At 45.5% G+C, this 20,626-nt stretch overlaps 1 protein-coding gene across 1 annotated transcript; it reads left to right on the top strand.

Annotated features, from left to right (window-relative positions):
• Nucleotides 1–12,331: 12,331 nt before the first annotated feature.
• hccsb (holocytochrome c synthase b) lies at nt 12,332–17,287 on the top strand. Its single transcript, XM_068343935.1, has 8 exons — nt 12,332–12,423; nt 13,549–13,665; nt 13,785–13,832; nt 13,916–14,049; nt 14,598–14,746; nt 14,838–14,957; nt 15,579–15,665; nt 15,771–17,287. Exons 2-8 carry the CDS (start codon nt 13,563–13,565, stop codon nt 15,967–15,969), a joined length of 840 nt encoding a protein of 279 aa, XP_068200036.1. The 5' UTR covers nt 12,332–12,423; nt 13,549–13,562; the 3' UTR covers nt 15,970–17,287.
• The last annotated feature ends 3,339 nt before the right edge of the window (nt 17,288–20,626 follow it).

Raw genomic sequence — 20,626 nt, forward strand, 5'->3', positions numbered from 1 at the left:
CCTCACTCGTGAACAGGACCCCAAGATACTTAAACTCCTTCACTTGTGGAAGGACCTCATTCCCCACTTGGAGAAGGCAGTCCACCGGTTTCCTGCTGAAGACCATGGCCTCAGATTTGGAGGTGCTAATCCTCATCCCCGCCGCTTCACACTCGGCTGCAAACCGGACCAGTGAGCGCTGCAGGTCACAGGCCGGTGACGCAAACAGGACCACATCATCTGCAAAAAGCAGTGATGCAATCCTCAGGCCACCAAACTGTAAAGCCTCCTCACCACGACTACGCCTCGATATCCTGTCCATGAAAATCACAAACAGAATTGGTGATAAAGCGCAGCCCTGGCGAAGGCCAACAGGTACTCGGAACAAGTCCGACTTACTGCCGAGAACCCGAACGCAGCTCTCACTTTGGGCGTACAGGGATTGGATGGCCCTGAGGAGAGGCCCCCTCACTCCATACTCCCGCAGTATTTCCCACAGTATATCCCTGGGGACATGATCATATGCCTTCTCCAAGTCCACAAAACACATGTAGACTGGATGGGCATACTCCCAAGCCCCCTCTAGGATCCCTGTGAGAGCAAAAAGCTGGTCTGTTGTTCCACGACCAGGACGGAACCCACATTGTTCCTCCTCAATCTGAGGCTCGACAATCGGCCGGACCCTCCTTTCCAGCACCTTGGAGTAAACTTTCCCAGGGAGGCTGAGGAGTGTGATGCCCCTGTAATTGGCACACACCCTCTGGTCCCCCTTTTTAAAAAGAGGAACCACCACCCCAGTCTGCCACTCTTTCACCACTGTCCCAGACTTCCACGCAATGTTAAAGAGGCGTGTCATCCACGACAGCCCCTCAACACCCAGAGCCTTCAGCATTTCCGGGCGAATCTCATCAATACCCGGGGCTTTGCCACCGTGCAGTTGTTTAGCTACCTCGGTGACTTCGCCCCGAGAGATTGATTCTGATCCCCCATCATCCTCCAGCTCTGCCTCTGCAACAGAGGACGGGTCAGTTGGGGTAGTTGGATTCAGGAGTTCCTCAAAGTGTTCCTTCCACCGACCGACAACCTCCTCAGTCGAGGTCAACAGTGTCCCATCTTTGCTGTATACAGCTTGGATGGTTCCCCGTTTCCCCCTCCTGAGGTGTCGGACAGTCCTCCAGAACAACTTTGGTGCCGTCCGATAGTCCTTCTCCATGGCCTCTCCGAACTCCTCCCACACCCTCTGTTTTGCCTCCATCACAGCCGAGGCTGCAGTCCTTTTGGCCCGTCGGTACCCTGCAACTGCTTCAGGAGTCCACAGGGACAACATGCCCCTGAAGGCCTCCTTCTTTAGTCGGACGGCTTCCCTGACCACCGGGGTCCACCACGGTGTTCGAGGGTTACCGCCCCTTGAGGCACCCAAGACCTTGAGACCACAGCTCTCAGCTGCAGCTTCAGCAATGGAAGCTTTGAACATCGACCATTCAGGTTCAATGCCCCCAGCCTCCACAGGGATGCACGAGAAGCTCCTTCGGAGGTGTGAATTGAAGGCCTCACAGACAGAGTCCTCCTCCAGACGTTCCCAGTTCACCCGCACTACTCGTTTGGGCTTACCAGGTCTATCCAAAGGTTTCCTCCCCCAACGGACCCAACTCACCACCAGGTGGTGATCAGTTGACAGCTCTGCCCCTCTCTTCACCCGAGTGTCCAAAACACACGGTCGGAGATCAGATGATACGATCACAAGATCAATCATTGACCTCCGACCCAGGGTGCTCTGGTACCAGGTACACTTATGAGCATCCTTGTGTTCGAACATGGTGTTAGTTATGAACAATCCGTGACTAGCACAGAAGTCCAACAACATAACACCGCTCGGGTTCAGATCAGGGAGGCCATTCCTCCCAATCACGCCCCTCCAAGTGTCTCCATCATTGCCGACGTGTGCGTTGAAGTCCCCCAGGAGAACAATGGAGTCCCCTGCAGGGATCCCTTCAAGGACCCCATTTAGGGACCCCAAGAAGGCCGAATACTCTGAACTGATATTTGGTGCATATGCACAAATAACAGTCAGAGTTTCCCCCCCCACAGCCTTAAGGCGTAGGGAAGCGACCCTCTCATCCACCGGGGTAAACTCCAACACAGCGGCGCTCAGCCGGGGACTTGTGAGTATCCCCACACCCGCCCTGCGCCTCACGCCTGACGCAACTCCGGAGTAAAACAAGGTCCAACCCCTATCCAGGAGTTTGGATCTAGAACCGAGGCTATGCGTGGAGGTAAGCCCCACCAGATCCAACTGGTAGCGCTCCACCTCCAACACAAGTTCCGGCTCCTTCCCCGCCACTGAGGTGACATTCCACGTTCCCAAAGCCAACTTCTGCCGCCCGGGTCTGGTCCGTCGTGACCCCCTGTCGTCACTGCCACCCATATGGCAGCGCACCCGACCCCATCGGTCTGCCCTGCGGGTGGTGGGTCCACAGGGGTGGGAAGAATCCACGTTGCCTTTTCGGGCTAAGCCCGGCCGTGCCCCGTGGCAGACCCGGCCACCAGGCGCTCGCTGACGGGCCCTCCGTCCAGGCCTGGCTCCAGACGTGGGCCCCGGGCTTCCTCCGGGCAGGGTCACATTTTTCCCTTTTCCGTTTTTCATGGGATATTTGAACCATTCTTTGTCTGGCCCTTCACCTGAGACCTGTTTGCCTTGGGTGACCCTACCAGGAGTACAAGACTCCCGACAACATAGCTCCCAGGATCCTTAGGGCACACAAACCTCTCCACCACGGTAAGGTGATGGTTCCTTGGAGAGGACAACACAACACACACAACACAACACAACACACACAACACAACACACACACACAACACACACAACACAACACAACACAACACAAAACAACACACACAACACAACACACACACACAACACACACAACACAACACACACAACACAAGACACAAGACAACACAACACACGCAACACACACAACACACACAATACACACACACACACACACACACACACATACACACACACAACACACACAACACAACACACACAACACACACACACACACACACACACACACACCACAACACAACACAACACAACACAACACACACAACACAACACACACAACATACACAACACAACACACAACACACACACACACACACAACACACACAACACACACAATACACACACACACACACACACACATACACACACACACACACAACACACACAACACAACACACACAACACAACACACACAACACACACAACACAACACAACACACACAACACACACAACACAACACAACACAACACACACAACACAACACACACAACACACACAACACAACACACACAACACACACAACACAACACAACACAACACACAACACACAAGACACAAGACAACACAACACACGCAACACACACAACACACACAATACAACACAACACAACACAACGCAACACAACACAAAACAACACACACAACACACACAACACAACACAACACACACAACACAACACAACACACACAACACACACAGCACAACACACACAACACAACACACACAAGTAACACAACACTCACACAACACAACACACACAACACAACACACACGACACACACAACACACTCAACACACACAACACACACAATACAACACAACTCAACACAACACACACAACACAACAGGACACGACACAACACAACACACACAACACAACACAACACACACGACACGACACGACACAACATAACACAACACACACAACACAACACGACACGACACGACACAACCCAACACACACAACACAACCCAAAACAACACAACACACACAACACAACATGACACAACACAACACAACACAACACAACACGACAGGACACAAGACGACACGACACAACACAACACACACAACATGACACGACACGACACGACACAACACAACATTAGCTGCTTGCATGTCTACCAAGTTTAGAGGGAGGATCTGTACAGACGACATGGAGTCACTCCTGCTCTCATGATCAGCCTTATGTAAGCAGGATCAACGTCCTCGATGACTACTGATGTATGTTAAGAACGACTGATTTAGTTTCATAGTTTTCTCGTTAACTTTATAGCTACTGGAGCTACAATGTAAATGTGTTTATTACCACTGGGATGGCCGAAGGAGCAGGGCAGCCGCCTCTACAAAGTGGTGACATCATCAGTGTGTCTGTTATATACATACATGTGTATATACAGTGTATTAAATAGAACATCTCACCACAGTCTTTTCAGAAAAACATCTATAAAAAGATCCTTTAAAGGCCTCAATTACCCCGATTCTGCTCTGGAACGCTATATTTATACCACTACTACAAAAACAGGGCAGACGCAGCTGACTGCACGTCTGTGGAGAACACTTCAGTCCTTAGGACAGTGTATATTATCCATGGTACAAGTTTCATGTCTGTTGAATACATAATGATAGTTCAGTGATGGCTTAAAACCAGTGTGGGGACTGGACAGCAGCGACACAGATGCTCTGGTTAGCGTTCTAGCGCACACTGAACCTCTTGCCTCACACGTCTGACGGTGTGTGTTCTATGTGTGTTCTATGTGTGTTCTATGTGTGTTCTATGTGGCCTAAACCAGCCAGTAGATGGGATGACAGCACAGGTGGCCTTTCTGTCCTCACACACAACAGTCGACATCAGGCCTTGACCCTGTCATTGGTTAAGTACCGTATTTTCTGGACTATAGAGCGCACCTTTATATATACGGTATATATATAACATTTTTAAAAAAGATATGCAAGCCGCACCAGGTTATAAGCTGCAGATATCTATGTTGAAAAATTTATGTACTGCACGAACAGAACGATTTTGTACTGCAAGTGTACATGTATGTGTCTGAACAGATTCTTTACCAACAGTGTCTTTTAACACGGCAGCAACTTTGCTGATTAAAACAAAACAGACCCAGAGAAAATAACCAGCATTTATTACCTTCATTTCTCCTGAGTTAAAAAAAGAAGTCACTTTAATCATCTTCATGGAGTTGTCGTCTTCAGTGTCGGAGTTGCTGAAGCGCTTCATTATTTATTAATGCGCTTATTTATGCCGTTATTTAATCCATTTGGGGCAAATTATAAAATAGTAAAATATAAATATAAAATAAAAATATATATAAATATATAATATAAATATAAATAAATAAAAAAAGCTATAAATATATATTTATATAAAATATTAATATAAAATAGTATAAAATTATTTCACTTCTACACATTTTCTCAAGCCTAACTCTCCTTTAAGTATTTATTATCCTGTCCTCACGTGTACTCTCAGCTCTGATCCTTCATTGTTATAATGCACTTTAGACATTGTAGCCAACTGATTAGCCTCACCTTTGTATAAACCACATGGTTCAAAACCGAGGAAAAAAGCAGTGGCTTATAGTCCAAGATATACGGTAGGTACTACCCAGAACACCCAGCGGTTGTTGAGATGCGACATTTGTCCTGTTTGAATGAATCATACAGATTCACCTTTTCACATGACGTGACTGTATGGACCATCTAACGTTTAGAATCACATTCTACAGTCAGGCTCACGCTGCAGCGTCCCTCCTGGATAAACTCGTCAGGGCCCCCCTCCATCGACAATACATGAACTATAATTTCCAGCTAAACCCAGGAGGACTCAAACCACAGAAGAAGAATCCCATTTAGCATCAACACACAGTTTGTGGTGTGAAACTGTAGCCAGACCATTCTGGCCCAGCAATTACCCAGAATCCATTTCAACAACTGATTGTTTTCACTCTGCATTGTTCAGTTTCCAGTCGGAGGAGGATCAGATTATGAACTTTGTTAATTTTCAGTCAAATATGTGCATTTTTACAGATGAATATTCATAATTTGATGTGGTCCTTTTGCTGATGTTTGTTTTATTGGTTGTTCTCATTAAGGTGACCTAAAGTTGTTCCTGTGTTGCAGGTATTTCTGGTTGTTTAATGGTCCAGACTGGAACCACAGCCTCCACTGGTTTCTCCAGGAGAGACAGATGTTCTTCCCCCGTCTAATGAAAGCCAGATTTAGAGGAAGTAAAGATGGAGCGAGTGAAGGTAAAATCTGCAAAACACGGAGCTGAAAATAACAAATTCATTATCATCTCGGTACCAGCTGTGGACAAACTTGGAATTAATCAAAAGTACAAAGTGGAGTGTCTGTGACGCAGACCCTCAGAGGCCTGCTAGAGTTTAGCTAAATCCCAGTGGGTTTACACACTAGTTTTAAGTACGATGATATTTCCCAAATAAACATGGGCCTCATTAATATTCACCAAACAGCACGTAGGCCACGTTTAAAATTAGCTGTCAGATTTTAAAAAACAGCCTCCATAGAAACACTGACTCCAGTGGAAGAAAGACGAAACACAAAAATAATGCAAAATTAAATCCTCGGTGTGAAATAGATATTTATTTTTATTTTTATCATATATGAAGAATTCATGTGCAAAAATGATGAAAAGCAATTATTGAATGCCCCAAAATCAGTCTGATCAATACTCAAATAATCAATGCACAGAAAAAAAATTGAGGTAGGATCAAAAATAAGAAGGACAATCTGTCCATGAGTCAGTCTGACTCTTGTGGAGATGCTTGCCTCGGTCACATGACTACCTTCTGAAAGGGGCTCCGGCCTCGGTCACATGACTGCCTTCTGAAAGGGGCTCCGGCCTCGGTCACATGACTACCTTCTGAAAGGGGCTCCGGCCTCGGTCACATGACTACCTTCTGAAAGGGGCTCCGGCCTCGGTCACATGACTACCTTCTGAAAGGGGCTCCGGCCTCGGTCACATGACTACCTTCTTAAAGGGGCCGCTCCGGCCGCTAACACAGAATACTTTACCGCTAATCTGAAACTAGCAGAACCAACAAGAAACAAACGTTTCATTATTGAAGCGCCAGCAGGGACAAACCCTCCCCCACGTGACTAAAGTCATGTTTGTGGTCACTGTGATTTAAAGAAATTATTTAGAATTGTTAATATTCGCTGACAAGAGCAAATGTCATCCAAAGATGTGTGTGTGACTGATGTTGGATGGAATCTCATGTTCACCTGTGTTTGAGAAGTGGAATCCAGTTGAGGAGAGGCTGATGGGTAATAAAACCAGTCCCTCACTCCACTGGCTGCTCAGATTGACTTCACTGGGGTTGGACTGGTCTCACTTTATGAAATAAAACTCCTGATTTACAGTATCCCACTTGCTTTCTTATCTTTTGGGCCTCCTATCTCCCCTGCACACCTGGCTGGGGGTAAACAGATGGGGTAACTCGTCATCTGCTCTTTGTGCTGCCCTGAAAAGCTGTTTTTGTCTCGGAGAACACTTCAAAAATGCTGAATGAAAGCGAGACATAATTAGAGGGCAGCTGTGTGATTGAACACTTTTGTGTGGGTTGGTGGTAATTATAAAACTTTTACTGCTATAACACTGTAGAAATACATGACGCAGCTGTGGGGGGAATCACAACAGCACTCAGAACCTGGAGAAAACACGTCCACAAATAGTTCTAACGGGCCGTACCTCTGCAGCCGCTGGCTTTGGGGCGCTTTGTGCATCTAGGATCTGTTCTGGAAGGCATTAGAAAAGCTCCGTGGCGCTGGATCGGAGCGACCTCTGTGAGACGCCGGGGCTCAATCAGTGAAAGCGGCGTTCAGTTTCACATAGCTCTTAATAATTGGAGTCTGGAGGGTTTGGCTGATTTGATTTGTGATTAAAATGTTGTGTCAGAGGAAAGGCTTGAGGTGTTTTCAGGACCTCGACTGTTGCTCAGTCCAGTGTGTTCTCATTCCAGACAGCAAAACACTCCAACGCACGCAAACAGCTAATGTAGAAGAACCAAAACAATCCCATGGTTGTGTGTGTGGCCGTTCAGAAGCACGCCAGCACCACAACCAATCAGAGATGAGCATCCCAAACATTCTAGACAGAACGCACTCACAGAGTCAACATGCAGTCCTGACGCCCATAGAATGGGATGTTTTCCCCTGATCATCGTGTGTGTATTCAGGAGTGTTGGAGCGTTATTATTATTATCATTGAGGAAGGTTGAATGGTTTCCGTTGATGGTGGTTTGTTTATAATAAATATCAGTCTGACATAAGTTAGAGCCACATGTCTCCTGTTGTACTTGACACAACATGTGTGTCAGAAATTCCAACACAAACTTTGTGATGAAATGTCAACAAGAAGAAGAAAAAATTTCCCCAAAGTGAAATTTGTTTTTCCACTCTCAGTCTGTATTATAAAGGTTTCACACGCAAGAATACAGTAACGCCTCGATCGCCGCAGGAACACACGAAAGACAAACACACACGCTCTCACACACCCACGATGAACCCAGAGAGAACACACACACACACACACACACACACACACACACACACACACACACACACACACACACACACACACACACACACACACACACACACACACACATGCCACACAGAAAGGAACTGAACCCACAACCTTATTGACAGCAACGCCCACTACGCCAGCATTAACATAATAACACTAGAATTAATCTTTAAACTATTATTACTTTTGTAGAGACATGAATCCTCACATTTTTGTAGTCAGGATATTGGCTTCAATGATGTTTATAAATTATGTTTTAACATACTGTATATCACACTGACATTATTATTATTATTATCACTATTATTATCATTATTATTATTATTATTATTATTATTACTATTACTATCATTATTATCATTATTATAATTTTTATTATTATTATTACTATTATTATTACTATCCATTATTATTATTTATTAAAGGTTAATAGTACTAGTCATTAAAGAGCAGCAGTCGGTGTGCAGTGCAGTCATCATAGCACCAGAACAGATTAGTTCCTCTGTGTTTGACTGGTTATAACCACAGAATTAGTGAGGAAGCGTATCAGTGGTGACCCAGAACTGGGAGTACTCAATAATTATAAACTGGACAAAACAACAGCGACTAATCAGCAGAATTCCTTGTTTATTATGATAATATTTTTTATATCTTCAACCTGTAGTTGATAAATGCCAGGGAGGAAACCTTTGATTTAAACTTAAACATAACTCAGACTTATGGATCGCAACACAGTCGGTTTTCTTTTTTCTACTCCTTGTTTTCTCCTAATGTATTTACATGGAATGAAATGATGACAAAAGTGATTCAGATGAAACCAGCTTGGAAGGAGTTAGTGAAAACCTGCTGTGTGCAGTCTGGGGGCCTGTGATGCCTCTGGTGGGTAACAGGATACACCCACAGATGCAGACTGGAGGTGCTTCATAAGGGCCCCTGGCTCAAATAGCTTCGGGCCCCTCATGTTGATCCAGCCAGTGATAGGTAACATGTGGACTGTTACTGCCACGTTTAGAAAGTAGGATAAAAATAAATCATTCTTTTCTGCATCTAATGTTAGCAAGACAACAAACCACTTTATTGCACTGTCCTGGTCATACATGAGTCGTAAAAAACAATCTTGAAACATTCGTCTTGAAAACCAGTAGTATAATAAAAACCGACTCCTGGAATGTCAGAGTCAGGGGTCACAGAAGCAGGACGTTAAAAAGGTCACGTCTGCCTCACAGATGGAGAGCAAAGATAAGTTCTAATAACTCTTTATTTTTCCTTGATCTTTGTTCTCTTCTGCTTTAACATGCCCATCTTGATGAATTTAACGGAGCCCTTTAGAAGCAGGAAAAGGAAAGATTAAGGTGAACGAGTTGAACGTTTTTCTCACAAATTGCTGATGTTTTGGCGCCATCTTGTGGCCAAATCCACGCATCTGTCGTATGAAAGTGTATTTCTTACAGTTTGTAATAAAAAGTGATTGATTGTTGTAGAAAATCGTAGATACTTATAGACGATGCTGGTTATGTATTAACTCATATATAGAAACGTTTCCTTTTCTACAAACTTGTGGAGGCTTTACATTGACATATCAACAAAGGAGAAATTTACTTTATTGATTCTTTTTCTCCTTTGGGCTTTTCCCTTCAGGGGTCGCCACAGCCAATCAGTGGCCTCCATCTAACCCTGTCTTCTGCATCCTCTTCTCTCACACCAACTACCTTCATGTCCTCTTTCACTACATCCATAAACCTCCTCTTTGGTCTTCCTCTAGGCCTCCTGCCTGGCAGTTCAAAACTCAGCATCCTTCTACCAATATATTCACTATCTCTCCTCTGGACATGTCCAAACCATCTCAGTCTGGCCTCTCTGACTTTATCTCCAGAACCTCTAACATGTGCTGTTCCTCTGATGTACTCATTCCTGATCCTATCCTTCCTGGTCACTCCCAGAGAGAACCTCAGCATCTTCATCTCTGCTACCTCCAGCTCTGTCTCCTGTCTTTTCTTCAGTGACACTGTCTCTAGACCAAACAACATCGCTGGTCTCACCACAGTTTTGTACACCTTTCCTTTCATTTTAGCTGAAACTCTTCTATCACACATCACACCTGACACTTTCCTCCACCCGTTCCATCCTGCCTGTACACGCTTCTTCACCTCTTTTCCACACTCTCCATTGCTCTGGACTGTTGAGCCTAAGTACTTAAAATCCTCCACCTTCTTGATCTCTTCTCCCTGTAACCTCACTCTTCCACTTGGGTCCCTCTCATTCACACACATGTACTCTGTCTTACTGCGGCTAACCTTCATTCCTTTCCTTTCCAGGACAAACCTCCACCTCTCTAGCTTCTCCTCCACCTGTTCCCTGCTCTCACTGCAGATCACAATGTCATCTGCAAACATCATAGTCCATGGAGATTCCTGTCTGACCTCGTCTGTCAGCCTGTCCATCACCATAGCAACAAGAAGGGGCTCAGAGCTGATCCCTGATGCAGTCGCACCTCCACCTTGAACTCCTCTGTCACACCTACAGCACACTTCACTACTTACAGTCTTCATACATGTCCTGCACCTTCTAACATACTTCTCTGCCACTCCAGACTTCCTCATACAATACCACAGTTCCTCTCTGGGCACCCTGTCATAAGCTTTCTCCAGATCTACAAAAACACAATGCAGCTCCCTCTGGCCTTCTCTGTACTTCTCTATCAACATCCTCAAATCAAATACTGCATCTGTAGTACTCTTTTTTGGCATGAAACCATACTGCTGCTCACAAATGTTCACTTCTGCCCTTAGTCTAGCTTCCACTACTCTCTCCCATAACTTCATTGTATGGCTCATCAGCTTTATTCCTCTGTAGTTGCCACAACTCTGCACATCTCCCTTGTTCTTAAAAATGGGAACCAGCACACTTCTCCTCCATTCCTCAGGCATCTTCTCACTATCTAAGATCCTGTTGAACAACCCAGTCAGAAACTCTACTGCCACCTCTCCTAGACACTTCCAAACCTCTACAGGTATATCATCAGGACCGACTGCCTTTCCACTCTTCATCCTCTTCAATGCCCTCCTCACTTCATCCTGACTAATCTTTGCTACTTCCTGGTCCACAACAGTCACCTCTTCTAGTTTTTGTTCTCTCTCATTTTCCACGTTCATCAACTCTTCAAAGTACTCTTTCCAAATTCACTTTGTTTCAAATTTCCAAATTTAATTTATTGATTCCTGTGGGTAAATTCTTCTTTTTTTCACTGTCTCCATGTTTCACAGGCCCTAGCGCTGCTCAGGAGATGAACTGACACTCAGAAACTAGTTCACGCTCCACCCTTTGGACCAGGGTGGTCTTGAACCGTCTACCTTCTGGTCCCCAAGACAAAATCTAGTGGGCTGAGCTAATGAACCATAATAAAACAATGAAATAATGTAAAATACCTTGGTGCACTGGCGTCGCACCCAGAGTGTCCCCTCCCAGTTGGCTGGGATAGGCTCCTGCACCCCACGTCCAGCGACAGCGAAGAAAGCGGGTTTAGAGGATGAATGAATGAATGATTGAATGAATTAAATAAAATAACGAAACAAAACAAAAAATTAGCTTCGTTCTCGCCTTCTAAAAATAGCAGAAAAGATTTTTTAATTAACTAGTTTTGTAATAACTAGTTTCACTAGTTACTTACTTAGGTCTTACTTCCCTTATGGACTAATAAAGTTTTTTGAATTGAATTCGAAACAAAACAAAAAGAAAACAAAAAGAAAACAAAACAAAACAAAAAGAAAACAAAAGAAAACAAAAGAAAACAAAAGAAAACAAAACAAAAACAGAGAAAAGAAAACAAAAGAAAACAAAAGAAAACAAAACAAAAACAAAGCAAAACTCGTTCCTTTACAGCGTGATGACGTCAGACTGACGTCAGACGTAGAGGATATGTAACCGATAGTCGCGCAACTGCTTCTGGGTAGTTCTCCGTGTCTCTTGCACGGTGACATTGGTGAGAGTCTCGGACGGACGGAGTTCTGAACAGTTCCTCCACAGGTAATCTATTACTTCTCGGTACTTGTCCACGCTAGTCTGGATTAAATACTGGAGCGGAATAAAGATGGTCTGGTTCCTGAAGCCACGTCGGTGAAGGAAGACGCTGCGGACGGAGAGCCGGGACCGTTAGCATAGCTGCTCGCTAGGCTAGTTAGAGCAGGAGGAGCTAATGCTAGCAGCTCGTTCTGTTGTATTGAAGTTTTAAATGTTTCTCTCATCCTGTGTCTCCATCCTGTGTGAGTCACCGAGGAACGCGTTACTCTGAGACGGTACAGAACCAGGTCCACGGTGCTAACTGTTAGCCTTGTGTCTGCAGGCTGGATGCTAACGTTAGCTCAGGACAATAAAACGAACCTCCGGTACACCGGAACCGGTTTTTGAGAGGATTATTCTGGTTCTGGTTCTGCTGCTAAACGTTTATCTGATGATGATCCTGAGTTTATAAAATTGTCTGGATCAGTTTAAGACTTTTAAAACCCTTCGACCTTCAAGTAGCTCAGCGGTTCAGTTCGGGTCGCTGGACGTGTAGCAGGTAGTGTAGCAGGGCAGCGTGCTTACGTCACACCACACGTGTGCATGTTATATACGTGTTATATACATGTTATATACATGTTATATACGTGTTATATACATGTTATATACATGTTATATACGTGTTATATACATGTTATATACATGTTATATACGTGTTATATAATGTAAAGTTTATGTTGACCATGAAGGATTCCTGCTCATCAGGACCTGTCACCACACTTATTTGTGAAAGTTTTTAACTCATTAGAGTAACAATGATAGTTATATACTTTTTTAATCCCAAAGGAAATTTCACATTGAGTCACCTTCACTGGACGTTCTCTGACGCTCTGGACATTTATCCGTGTTTTCTGTCTGTTCCTGACTGATCCCAACATGCTTTGCTCAAAGCAGCACCATTAAAGCAAACGTTGCGTCCTACGCTGTGACTTCTCCCTCTTCCTCTGATTCTCCGTCCTCTGTTCTGTGATTGGATCAGTCGTCACGACGCTAAATTCCGTGATTAGAATGAAATACAGAACTGATCCCTGTCAGATCAAACTGACCTGTGTCCAACTTAAAGGTCAAACTAGCTGTTGTCTTTGTCCTCAGGTGGGCCGGTCAGGATGGGAGCCTCCATGTCTACCCCTACTGCTCCGACAGTCAAGGCAGAGGCCATGATGGCTGCCAGGGGCTGCCCCATGCATCAAGAGGCACAGCCTGTCAAAGGTACTGTTGCCGTGGGAACAATGAAGCTTGGACTCAAGTGACATCAATATTCTTAGACGTTGCTTTACCATTGTTTGATTCCTTTTGTGGTGGTGTCAATAAATGATCTTTGTTTTTAGTGTCTCCTCCTTCAGAGTGCCCCATGCATCAAGTTCAGCCTGTCAAAGGTATCAGTGTTAAAATCAGAGCCGTGCAGATTTATGGAATTTTTTCTGGACAAATTGAGGAGACACATTTTTGTCTCCTGCAGCGTCTCCCCCGTCAGATTGTCCGATGCACCAGGCGACAGCAGGACCAGCTCACCAGGACCGGGCCTACGAGTTCGTGCAGTGTCCCATGAAAGCAGCTGCAGGCGCCAAGGATGACATCGACCCAGCAAACATGGTAACACACACCTGAGTGAGGAAGAGAGGGGGTGTGTGTCCGACATGTCTTCCTCTGATGGGGCGGCATGAAAGAGACAAATGACACGGAGCGATTCTAAAGGAGACAGTCAGTGGGGTTTGACTGCTGGGGGAGACAGGTGTCTTCTATTTGTACATGTGGCAATAATCACAGAAAAGATGTGTCCTTCAGTTTAATCCTTTATAGGACAGTCATTGAGATACAGTAGAACCTCCAGAAACGAGTTTAATCCGTTCCGTGACTGAACGCAGGTCAAACAACATTTCACCATTTAAAATAACTAAAATCATTTTAATCCATTCCAGCCTTGAACAAAAGCCCCAAACCCACAGAATTATGGAATTATTTTATTAATTAATAGAAAAACAGACTTTACCTGCAAATACTTAACTATATGTAAGTTAAATAAATAATGACTAAGAATGAAAAGAACCAACACGTGGTAAAGAACGAGATCCGGTCTTACTGACGTTGGCTCCATACATTGTGTGGACTGTGATGCTGAGTTGGCTTTTCTTCTTGTGCAGATGCCGCCCCCCAACCAGATGCCTGCCCCCGACCAGCCCTTTGACCTCTCCACCGTCAGAGAGGAGTCCAACATTCCCCGTCACAACACCGAGAAAAACTGGGTCTATCCGTCTGAACAGATGTTCTGGAACGCCATGTTGCGGAAGGGGTGGGTCCAAACATTTCCACGCCACATGTAGGAGGAGGAGGCGCCATCAGGGGGTGGTTTGTAGTAACAGTGGGTGTTGTTTGCCCTGCAGGTGGCGCTGGCGTGACGATGACCTGGAAGCCGCGGACATGAGCAACATCATTAACATCCACAACAAGAACAACGAGCAGGCCTGGCAGGAGATCCTGAAGTGGGAGGCGATGCACGCCAGGTGAGGTCAGCCCGGAACAGGAAGTAGGGCCTCCACTTCCTGTCCTGAGTAAATAGTCCTTAATGTTTACAAATCTGAATTTCTGACTTATTCTAGTTCCAAACATTACAGTTAGACAGAAAAAACATGTTTGTTTGTTTCTCTGTTCTAACATAAATCCTTTTAATCTGTCAGGTTATTAAACCCACAGAACTCCATCAATCAAGGATCAAACTATCAATCAATAAAGAAAAATAACATGAGACACAAGTTAGGACGTTAACTTTGTTCACAACGTTTAGTCAGAGTTAAAATGGGCTGAACTACTGCATTGTGGGAAATGTAGTTTGTGGTCACAGCACACTTCAGACCTATTTATTTTTAAATAGGTCGCCTTTCTGACCTTTCATGCTCTTGCGGGCCACATAACATGATGTAGAGGGCCACATTTGGCCCCGGGGCCTTGAGTTTGACACCTCAGCACTGCTTCCTGCTGCCTGTGTGTGCTGATCTGCAGGAGGTTGTGTGTTTGTAGCCCGTCCATCACGTTGTGTTCCTGCTGGTCTTCTGTTGACGATGCGTTCACACAGTTGACCTCTGACCTCCTGGTCTGACCAGCGTTCATCTCCTGTTTCCCTGCAGAGAATGTCCATGTGGGCCGACCTTGAAGAGGTTTGGCGGTAAAGCCAAAGAGTTCTCCCCCAGGGCCCGCGTGCGCCATTGGATGGGGTGAGCTCCTCCACAGTCCCCTGTTTGTTTGTTCTTGTTGGTGAGCTGCGACCGTCACACACCCTGTTGTTTCGTCTCTGGGCAATAACGTCTGCCTCTCCTCAGCTACGAGCTGCCCTTCGACCGCCACGACTGGATCGTGGACCGCTGCGGGAAGGAGGTGCGCTACATCATCGACTATTACGACGGGGAGATCAACAGGGACACCTACCAGTTCTCCATCCTGGATGTACGCCCCGCCTTCGACTCCCTGGACGCCGTGTGGGACCGGATGAAGGTGGCCTGGTGGCGCTGGACCTCCTAAAGGCGCAGACACACACACGGGTCACACGTGGATGATGGAAGTGGACCCTCTCCACTCTCTGCTAATAAAAACTAACGAAGACATGGACAAAGGCCCTGAGAGCGGGGCCGGACTTGCTTTTCTGCACAAACCTTTCACCTGCCTCTTTTTGATTTGGGTGGAACAGATTTTGAGTTTGCTGTACAGAAACATCATGCATGAAGAAACCAGTGCTTCCTGGTTCTGTTTATCTCCAGTGGCAGGTTTGAATCAACCAGTCATGGTAGATTCAACACGACTTTCTTTAATCATTTTCACAGTAGTGCCGTGTTGCATTTTTTTAATCATTGAGAAGCTGGCTATGGGATGTCAGACAGACTCGAACCGACTACCTTGTGGTTCATATTTCGCTGCTGCTGAGCAGGAACCCGGTGACATGTGTGTGTGTTTGTGTACACAGACTGAAGCCTGTTCATGGAGTGTGTTTACTCCACCAGCTGTGTGACCTGACGACCCCATCGCCTTCACTGGTTCTGCTCTGATTGTTGGAGGAGGTTATGGGGTGTTTGTTCTAGAGCTGCTTCAGGATTTAGAGTTCTGGTTCAGGGCACCGATGCACCTGAGCCTGACTGTTGGAGCTGATGATGGCAGCTTTCAGTCAAATTAAAGTCTGTTTATGTCACCACTCATTCTGTCCTTTAGTTTTATCTGACGTGATCACCTTCATGTTTCACACGGTTAAAGGCTGTAAACGTGTCAGAGGTGAAATCGACACGCGCTCTTTCATGGTTTCCACACTTTCCTCAGATACCACATGTGTGTTTCTCTGATCTGCTTTTTAATTTAATTTATTGATAAATGAATGTAAACTAATGTTCAGAATTGTATTGCTTTTGTGCCCAAAAATGATTGGACTGTCAGCTGTTAATAAAGCTGCTCCTCCGGTTCACCGTCTCTCCTGAGTCGACTGTGGGGCCGACAGCTGGCTGCTGGGACCAAAGCATGAAGGATGGTTTTTGGTTTGTTTTCATCTGAAGTTACAATCCACACCAACAAGTTGTTTCTGTCGCACAGACACTCGGTGGACACATGGTGGCGCTTTACCGGGTCTAAACTGGGAAAGTCAGTTAAGAGTTGGGGCTTATTGTGGGACATTTGACTAGATGGTCACAGCTGAAGATGACAGAGCAGCAGCTTCACATCATGACCACGAGACTGTCGATCCCACTGAGTCACGTGATGAGTGTAGGGTCAGAGGGTCAAATCCCCAATAGATCAGGAGCAAAACCAAGGTGTTGGGATGCTGAACGGGTTCCAAGGAGACTATAACATTAAAAAAAAACATTTGGTGACTGGGTTTGTTTTCTCATTCACTCTCATCTTGATACAAATCTGTCATCAGGTGGGTGGGCAGAAAACTCTTAATGGGTGTCTGAAGTGTCCCTCATGAAAAGGTTTGAGAGCTGCTCATTTGGACTCTGCTGCCAGTAGATGGAAACTACAGCACAGACTTAGACACACCGAGAAGCTTCAGCTGCTCTGATTGGTTCCCGTTTGAACACTGAAGTCTCCTTGCCTCCGTGGTCCAGGGACGGTTGGGAGAGATGAGCAGAGAAGACAAAGTCAAAGAATGAAAATTTGACTCGTTTTTAAATGTGGCTTTGATAATTATGAGCCAATGCAACTGTTGCTCATTTGCTGCTGTGTCTTTATGTGGCTCCGCCCCAACTGCTGCCAACAAATCACCTTTATTCCATCCCACTTCAGAGTGGTGATGTATTATGTCAGTGTTGGTGTGTTCGTCTGTTTGTCCACCAAATATCTTCACAGAAAGATGAAACCAAAAGCACATGACTCGGGCAGCAAAGGGGATGGAAATGAGATGATGACCTTGACCTTGAGAAAACTAGATCAAGGTCAAATTTTAACTTTTGTACACTCAGGAACTGGATAAGATAGAAAGATGAGGGAGAAGGTCAGTGTCAGTAAGACCATAGATCAAAGCTAGTGCTTTGATCAATGACAGTAGGTCAGAGCACTAGCTTTGATCTTTGACCTATGCAAGTAGGTCAGGGTAAAATCTTGAATTCAGGGGTGTCGGGGGATGTTGCAGTCTGTGACTGCATTGGTTCTAGTTTTTAAATGTGGCTTTGATGATTATGAGCCAATGAAATAGTTGCTTTTCTGCTGCTGTGTCTATGTGGCTCCGCCCTAATTTCTGCCAACAAATCAGAGTCAGACTTGCACCACTTCATAAATATTTGGTGAATGAGAGAGAGAGACAGTGATGTAAGCTGGTCGACCTTCATGTTGGTTCTTGGTTCAGAGGTTGGAGTCTAGAAGTGTGTCGTACTCTGGTTTCCTAGGAAACGACTGGACTTCTTTGTTTTGAGGACTAGTTAGCTGTGCCCTCCGCAGTGGTTTGTGTCACACATACTGAAGCCCTGTGTTGGTCAACAGGAGGGTTTCCTCTCATCTGTGGTTGCTGTTGTTGAAGTGAACACTAGAGGGCAACGTTTCACCACCATTCAGTTTCTCAGTTTGTAAACTTAAAAGATTCAGCAACACTTGAACAAAAGCGTGTTTTTGTTACCGATGGCTCACACTAGTGTTGTCACTCCCACTTGGATAATTCTGACCCAAACTTGTGTGACTGTCTTCAGTTCACGATTCTTCACAACCTTTTGTTAACCTTTGTGTGAACTTGTCAGGGCAGCGTTCAGGGCTGTGGGCGACTGAACGCTGCCCTGACCCCCGGGAGGTTAACGTTTCACCAGAGGGGGATGAACGCAGGCCAACGCGCTTTAATACGTCTGTAGTATAACGAGATTAGAGTGTAAGAGAGAGGGAGCTGCTCCGACTGATCTGGGATCTGTAGAAATACTGGAAGACGAACAAACAGGGAGACGATCCCTGAGATGTTTCTATCAGTCGGTCTCAGCCTCCCTCTGTGCATCAGTACTGTGGATACATCACATTAACACACACACACACACACACACACACACACACACACACACACACACACACACACACACACACACACACACACACACACACTCAGCCTCATGTCAACTTTTTATAACGAATGTCAATCAGACCAAAATGCTTTGATAACAAGGAGGAAGTAAACTTTTAAATGATGACGACGTCGATGCTGCCTCTGCTTTTACATCCGAATTCAGATGCATTCAAAGAAGAGACACAACTAACAAACTGGTCACTTCTTCCAGATAAATGGGAGGAAGATGAGAAAAAGCAAGATACAGGTGGAGCGGTGTGAAGACCATCATTTGTTTTAGACGACCACGACATCGAGTTTTTATTATTATCACATATTTTTATTTTTAAATTTTCATTCCTGTCTGTTCTCCCCGTGTCTGTGTGGGTTCTCTCTGGGTTCTCCGGGTTCCTCCCACCTCCACAAACACGCCGCTGAGGGGAATCGATTACTCCAAATCGTCCGTAGGTGTGAGTGTTTGTGTTTGTTGTCTGTTGTGTGACCGGGCAATTAGCTGGCGTCTTATCCTGGGTGTACCCCGCCTTTTGCCCATAGCTAGCTGGGATAGGCTCCAGTAAAGCTGATAAGTGTCTACAAGAAAATGGTTGGACCCCCCCCCCCCCCCCAGTCACAGTAGAGTGAATTAAAACACACCAGCCTTCAGGAAAAGGAAAATATGAACAGAACAATTTATATAATCAGACCAATGATGACAAAGACGTCGAGTTAAATGTAATTTTGCGGCGGTCGCTCTGCAGCCTGAACTCCTCCTGGTTTCCATGGCGGCGTGGCGTGTTGTCCAATCGGATGCATCAACGGGGATCGGTGCAGAGGCGACGGTCGTTAGGTCGCTGCCTCGGACACAGGCGCCAATTTATGTTTTTACTTGTGGGTGGCCAAATTACGTGAATGTGACACCGCTGCAGACTAACAGGCTCCACCATCAGCATACGCTCAAGGAGGTGTGTGTGTGTGTGTGTGTGTGTGTGTTTGTGTGTGTGTGTGTGAGTGTGTGTGTGTGTGTGTGTGTGTTTGTGTGTGTGTGTGTGTGTGTGTGTGTGTGTGTGTGGTTCCTGGGCTGAATCAATGTCTGAAACATGACGTCACACAGCTTACGTTCTGGTGAAGCCTCTTGAGTTTCATGCAGTAACTCTTGTTCATGTTGTCCATGCCAGGTTTTAATTAATGAACATTCACTCTAGATTCACTCTAGATTCACTCTAGATTCACTCTAGATTCACTCTAGATTCACTCTAGATTCAGAACGATGACGTCTGATTGAGATTTTGCTTTTAAAAATAATTGGTTTGGTTCATATTTGCTGACACGGCCTCTGGTTAACGGCCCAAACTTTATGGCGTCTGTCTTGTGTTTTAATGACAAATCCTCTTGTCTTGGAACGGCTCTGGTGACCCTTTGCCTTCTCCAGGTCCTTTTTCTTGCTGCACGTAATTATTTTCCCTCTGTCCTCAAATGCTTTCAGAAAACCTCAAAAAATGCTAATAGAATCAGCAGCAGCTGAATGCTCCCAGTCCAAAGTGCACACATGCCCGTGTTGAATCTGTGATCGGCTGCAGGTTATTCATGTATTCATGTGGGTGGACAGAGCAGCAGAAAGCCGGGGGGGGGGGGAGCGGGGGGACACAACGAGTCTTATGGTCGCTGCTCCTGATAACC

The sequence above is a fragment of the Antennarius striatus genome, chromosome 20, assembly GCF_040054535.1.
Source record: "Antennarius striatus isolate MH-2024 chromosome 20, ASM4005453v1, whole genome shotgun sequence".
In the NCBI taxonomy this organism is placed as follows: Eukaryota; Metazoa; Chordata; class Actinopteri; order Lophiiformes; family Antennariidae; genus Antennarius; species Antennarius striatus.

Excerpts from the sequence above, each read along its gene's own strand:
- hccsb (XM_068343935.1), top strand. The coding sequence starts at position 13,563 with ATGGGAGCCTCCATGTCTACCCCTACTGCTCCGACAGTCAAGGCAGAG. Across the intron at positions 13,833-13,915 it reads TCAAGTTCAGCCTGTCAAAG|CGTCTCCCCCGTCAGATTGT; the intron begins GTATCAGTGTTA and ends TGTCTCCTGCAG. Across the intron at positions 14,958-15,578 it reads TGGGAGGCGATGCACGCCAG|AGAATGTCCATGTGGGCCGA; the intron begins GTGAGGTCAGCC and ends GTTTCCCTGCAG.